Raw genomic sequence first — 6,107 nt, forward strand, 5'->3', positions numbered from 1 at the left:
AGAGGCTGGGCCCTGCCCTGGGCACAGGGAAGCTTCCTGACACAGACTTCTCTCTCCTGCCTTTTCTCCCCTTGACTCATCCCTTCCTTCTCCTGTCTTTCTTTCCTGACCTTCTTTCTGCCTTCCCCTTCCTTCCTCCTTCTTTTATCCTTCCCTCTTCTACCTCCTTTCTCTCTCTTTCTCTTAAGTAGCTACCATTTTGTCCAAAGGCCCAGACAGCCCTCTCTGCCCCAGAGTGGACCATGCACTGCAGCTGCTTGGCTGAGAGCACCCCTGCCATCCCTAGCAACTACTGGATCTCAGGTGAGCCCTTTGGCAGGTCTCCTCCATAATCTATTGGGTAGACTGGCAGGCGGCCCAGAGGTGGGGCCTCAGACCACTGGCCTGGCACCTCATGCTACCCTCTCCACCCCAGGCTTGGCCTTCCCCGACTGGGCCTACAAAGCTGAGTCGTCCCCAGGCTCCCGGCAGATCCAGCTGTGGCACTTCATCCTAGAGCTGCTACAGAAGGAGGAGTTCCGCCATGTCATTGCCTGGCAGCAGGGAGAATACGGGGAGTTTGTCATCAAGGACCCAGACGAGGTGGCCCGCCTCTGGGGCCGTAGGAAATGCAAACCACAGATGAATTATGACAAGCTGAGCCGGGCCCTCAGGTGAGAGAAGGTAGTCCACATGCCCAGAGAGGGCAGAGTCCAAAGAAAGGGGTTGTGGTTTCTGTCCACATCTCCAGTCCCAGCCGCTCCAATGCTTGGGAAAATGCCCATGGCTGTGGTAACATGCCTGGCTCTCCAAGAACAGCTTGGGGTCAGCCTTGCTGGACTGGGGCAGTGGGGTTTTCTGGGTCTCTGACTAACCCCTGCCCAGTGGGCCAAATCTGTATTCTCAACCTTGGATTCTCCAGATACTACTACAATAAGAGGATCCTGCACAAGACCAAAGGCAAGAGGTTCACTTACAAGTTCAACTTCAGCAAGCTCATCATAGTCAACTACCCTCTATGGGAGATGCAAGCACCACCATCACCCCACTTGCTGCTGGGAGCCCCTACCTTGTGTCGCCCAGCTCTGGTGCCCATGGGTGTGCAGAGCGAGGTAGGCATGAAGTCTGCCTGTCCCCAGGGTTCCACCAGGCCTCGCCCCCCCTACCCAGGAGGCCACAGTCCCCCTCTCCGCCTCAAGGATCCATCACCTCCCTCCAATGTTCTGCCCCCTCTGCATCCAAGTCCCTGAGTGCCCAGGGGCAGGGGTGATATTCAAAATATTTAACAATCTGCATGATACAGCACCCCCCTGGGAGAAAGGACAACACCTTCTGTGTGGGCATCATTTCTTCAGTGGTGGATATTAGGGAAAGGGTAGGGGTCCTAGGGGAGGGTCCAGGACATCCAAGACTGTAGGCCGACTTAGATAGTCGTTATTTAACAACTTACGTAGAAGTATTCATTCCATTGCTTTGACAATTGGTCAATTGTACCAGTGTATTCTGGGGAAATATATGCCAGAGAGAGCTTGTCCCACACCTACAACAATGTCTCCTCACTCCTCAGCTCCTGCAAAGCATGCTGTTCACTCACCGGGCCATGGTGGAGCAGCTGGTTGGCCAGTGGACCCCGAGAGGGCCCCCAGGGGCCTCTGGAGATAAGAAGGGAAGCAGCAACAGTGACCATCGTGAGTGCTCAGGATAGGGGAGGGCACAGGGAATCTTAACCAGAAGGAGGATTCTCTGGCTGAGTCCATGGGTGGGGGGCCAGGAGGCAAGGAATAAGACAAGTCATTCATTCATTCAATATCAGCTATCTACCAGGTTTGGCACTTCAGAGATGAAAAACGGCCCTCAAGATGCTTAGAGGCCAGGAGGGAGCAAACACTGGCTGATGCTGTGGTACTGTTAAGGGACAGGAACTTCTGGGTGCACAGAGGAGTTGGGCTTCCAAGAGGAGGCAACACATGAGCAGCTGAAGAAGGTGGAGAAAGATGCCCAGGCAGTGAGAATAGTGTTAATAAAGAAAAAGCTATAAGCCGGAGTAGCAAATCTGAAGAACTGCTCATAGCTTGCCATGGTCAGAGAGGCTGTCATATGATGGGGTGGGATAATCAAGAAGGGTGAGAGACAGGGTTGGCAAGGAAAACAGATATCCAGTCCCTGAGGGCTTCAGAAGCCATGCTAAGGAGTTGGACTTTATCCTTTGGACTGCAGGGATCCAGGAGGGAGAGACATGTTAAGGTTTTCACGTTATAAGGATTATTCAGGCTGTGTGTAGAGTTGGATTGAAGGAGGTGTAGCACTGGTGTCGGGAGGCTTTTGCAAAGGTAATCTAGGGAGAAGCAGATGGAGCCCAGGGCAAGGGCTCCTCCTGGGATGAGGAAAGGGACTAAGTGGAAGGGAGATTGGGAAGACAAAGTTTACTCATTCAGTCATTTCTTCTTTCAACAGATATTTAATGACCTCCTGATTAGTATGCCAGGCACTGTCCTAGGGACTAGGGATACCAATGCAAGCAAGAATGCCTTTATAGAGTTTTTAGGCAAGACGAGGGGATGCCAACAATAATTAACCATCTAATAAACAGATACGTAACTATAACTGTGCTGTTAGAGAGGAGAAATTCAGGATGCTAAAGACATCAGGGGGAGCTCTGGTAGCATAGTGCCTAAGGCACTTGACTGCTAACCAGAAGGCTGGCGGTTCAAACCCACCAGCCACTCCTCGGAAGGAAGGTTGGTCCATAGTGATACTGCCTCGGAAACCCAAGGAGGGGTCGCTATGAGTCGGGGCCGACTTGATGGCACATAACAACAACAACAACAAAAAGACATCAGAGAAGGCTTCGCTGATAAAGTAACATTGAAGTGACACCCAAAGTATAAATAGGTGTTAGCTTAGCTCAGCTGGAGCAGGGGGAGCATAACAAGTAGAGAGAACAGTGTGTGCAAAGGCCCTGGAGCAGAAAAGAGGAGCTGGGAGAAGGCCAGTGTGGCAGCACATGGTGATGGAAGCAGAGAGAAGAGTGAAAATGTAAGCAGAGGCCAGCTCTTCCACAGCCATAAACTGGGAAGAAACGAAACCAGATTTTGTCACAGAGACTCTCAACAAACTCTTCTTCAGAGGCCTAAGACCTACCCCTCACATCAGGCAATTTCATGGAATAAGAACCTTAGTCCCAGTCCCAGTATAGCTTTGGCCCAGACCCTGCCAGAGAATGCATGGTGCCTGGCTCCTGGATCCCTGTAAGTGCAGCCGAGGCAGTGTGCATGGGGTGGCCCAGGGCCTGCTGGAACTTGTACAGCTACCAGTCTGGCAGCCTGGAGCTAAACAGCACCTGAACAGCCCTCCCTGTTCTTCCACCCCCACTCACCCTCTCCCAGCTCTGGGAGTGCCTTGGACACAAAGCTTCTCTCTTTGGGAAATTGTGAGAGAGAAAAAATGTGTTCCCTCCTGAACCCCAGTTTCCAGTGGCTATTCTGCACCTCTGCCCTCTGCAGGTGCACCTATATGCCCTGCCTATGCCTGGGCCCTGAGGGACATTAAGTGGGTGTAGGTTATCGGGAGGTTAGTAGCAACAACATGCCCTACTTCTGGTATGAGATTCCAGAAGGCTATGCCAGCCACCCCTCACCTCCACCCTCACTCAGAACATTTGGTGCCAAGAAAGGAAGCTGCTTCCAAGCAGAAGAGTGCCCAGGGGCCTGGACTATGGAGCCAGAGCCAGGAAGTTGCAGGGCTGGTGTCGGGAAAGGGTGAGAAAGAAGGACTTTTAGAAATATCTCCTCCACAGGCCTGCTGGGCTGCACTCTCCAGAGGAGACACAACCCTCACCTCAGGAGCCCTGGGGCTGAGGGAGGACACACAACGTCCCTGCCCACAGGCACCTCTACTTTGTGTGTGGGGGGGGCAGGGGTTACAGCACTGACTCCACCTCACTTAAGAACTCAAGGCAAAGAGCAATGACCAAGAGAGAGGGTACACTGCATATGGCAGGGGTCTCTACTCCTTTCCTCATGGAGAATCATTCTTACTAATCTCTCCCTTCATAGATAATTTTCTCCTTTCCTAGCTCTAACTTCAGAAATGCTTTTCCTATCAAAAAGCCAACGTATAAAGAAATAACTAATTTGTTTTTCCAGTTTTTATGAACTTTAGACCCACCAACGTGACCACATTGGGCTGATATTTTCCTGTCGAATGTCAAGATCTTGCTCTTTTAGTTGAATAATGTGACCTTGCTAAGAAAACGTAGGGAACTGGGACTAAGCTTTTTGAAATACAGAAAATGGTGTGAAAATCTAAACAGTCGTCTTTAGGGACCTCAGCTGCTTGTCCCTATTGTAGGATCCCAGAGATGGGGTAGGGGTGCAGAGAATAGAATAGGATAGATTTGGAAAGAATAGGAGTTAGGAGGCCTCTTGGGAGAAGAGAGCTATGAACCAGAGAGAGAAGAGGCAGACTGAGGCTCACTCCACACCCACCCTAGACCTCATATCCACAGATTTTAGCTCTCCAGGCTCCTTTGGACTAGTTATGTCATTGAATCTTAGGTTTACCGGTTGCTGTCGAGTCATTCCGACTCATGGTGACCCCATGTGTGTAAGAGTAGAACTGTGCTCCACAGGGTTTCCAATGGCTGACTCTTCATGAGTACCAAGGCTTTCCACCAAGGCACCTCTGGGTGGACTCAAGCCTTCAGCCTTTCAGTTAGCGGCTGGACACGTTAATCGTTTGCACCATCCAGGGACTCCAGGAGTAGGAAAGGTGGCTTTATTGGTGAAGAAACTGAGGTCTGAGCATTTAAAGGACAAGCCCAAGGCCACACAGCCAGTTGTTTGTCCAGCTAGCACCAGAGCCCTTTGCTGCACAGCTTTAAGAGTGAAGAATGGATTCACTGAGTCACAGCAAAGAGTATCTTCATTTATTCATTCAACCCATTTGTACTGAGTACTTAATATGCACTAGACTAGGTTGGGTGCTGAAGACAGGGGGTTGAATAAAACAAGCACAGTTCCTGCCCTCACAGAGTTGGGGACACACACATTAAATGATCCTACAAATGACTATATAACTCTAACTGAGCTAAGTGCCCTGGTGGAGACGCGCAGGACATGATAAGAGCTGATAAGGAGAGGTTCTCACCTGAACTTCCCTCAAAAATGGCATTTACTATGAGACCTGGAGCTAAGAAAAAAAGAAAGGGGATGGTGAGAGGGAGAGAGAGTTTCAAGCAAGAGACAAAAGGGTTATGAGAGGAGAAAGGGGTGTCTCAGAAAGGTGGGGCTGCTCCCTTTGACCCTGTCTTTCTCTCTTTCTCTAGGGCTTGGCTCTGCCCCAGCCCCCTGCCGGCTGGGTTCCTGCTGCCATTTCAGGAACCTCCCAGATGAGCTGCCCGGTTTTGTCTCCTTCACCCCTCCCCTGCCGCCTCTTCTCCCTTCCGACTGGACTCGCCTCTCAAGGCCCTTCTTGCCCCCTCCCCCCACCACAGAGCAGCAACTTCTGGGGTCCTCCAAGCCAGACATCCTGCTCCCAGGCCCCAGTTGCCCCCCAGGGACCCGGCATTTTCCAGGGCTCCCCCTGGTGGCAGGGCTGGGACAAGGGGCTGGCGAGAGGCTTCGGCTCCTGTCCCTGAGGCCCGAAGGGCTAGGGGAAAAGCTTGATCCCCTCATGGGGACAAAAGGGGCCATGGATCTGAGGGAGAGCCTCTCCCCAGAGGCCCATGGACTCAAAATTGGGGAGGAAAGCCCTACATCCCCCAATCTGGAGATTTTCAAAGCAGTGTGGCCCTTGGATCCTCCTTAATTGGGAAAAGAGATGTGAAGGGGGGAGGGGCCTAACTCCATCTCTTCTCTTGCCCACCTCCCTCTGGCTTTGCACTTTCCAGCCCAATCCCTGGCGGAAAATGGGCTTCCACTGCAGGAGGATTTAAAGCAGTAGAGTTGGAGCCAAAGCGAAGGCAATGGCGGGGAGGAGAATATGTGGGGATAGGGAAAATTTAAGCAAGGTGCCCCCCCCTCCAAAATTGCCAATCAGATTATGTTTTTTTTTTTTTTTTTTTTTTAACATTTTGTTTTAAGCGAAAGTTTACACAGCAAATTAGATCTCCATTTAACAAGTCATCC

The 6,107-nt window shown here is 51.3% G+C and overlaps 1 protein-coding gene across 1 annotated transcript; it reads left to right on the top strand.

The window, feature by feature from the left end:
- The first annotated feature begins 227 nt into the window (after positions 1 to 227).
- On the top strand, positions 228 to 5,787 carry LOC103203424 (ETS translocation variant 3-like protein). Its single transcript, XM_007948416.2, has 5 exons — positions 228 to 303; positions 416 to 653; positions 902 to 1,091; positions 1,547 to 1,667; positions 5,306 to 5,787. The coding sequence occupies exons 1-5, from the start codon at positions 243 to 245 to the stop codon at positions 5,785 to 5,787; spliced, it is 1,092 nt and encodes a 363-aa protein (XP_007946607.1). The 5' UTR covers positions 228 to 242.
- The last annotated feature ends 320 nt before the right edge of the window (positions 5,788 to 6,107 follow it).

The sequence above is a fragment of the Orycteropus afer genome, unplaced genomic scaffold (assembly GCF_000298275.1).
Source record: "Orycteropus afer afer isolate SDZICR_OR568_19922 unplaced genomic scaffold, OryAfe1.0 scaffold00217, whole genome shotgun sequence".
Lineage (NCBI taxonomy): Eukaryota > Metazoa > Chordata > Mammalia > Tubulidentata > Orycteropodidae > Orycteropus > Orycteropus afer.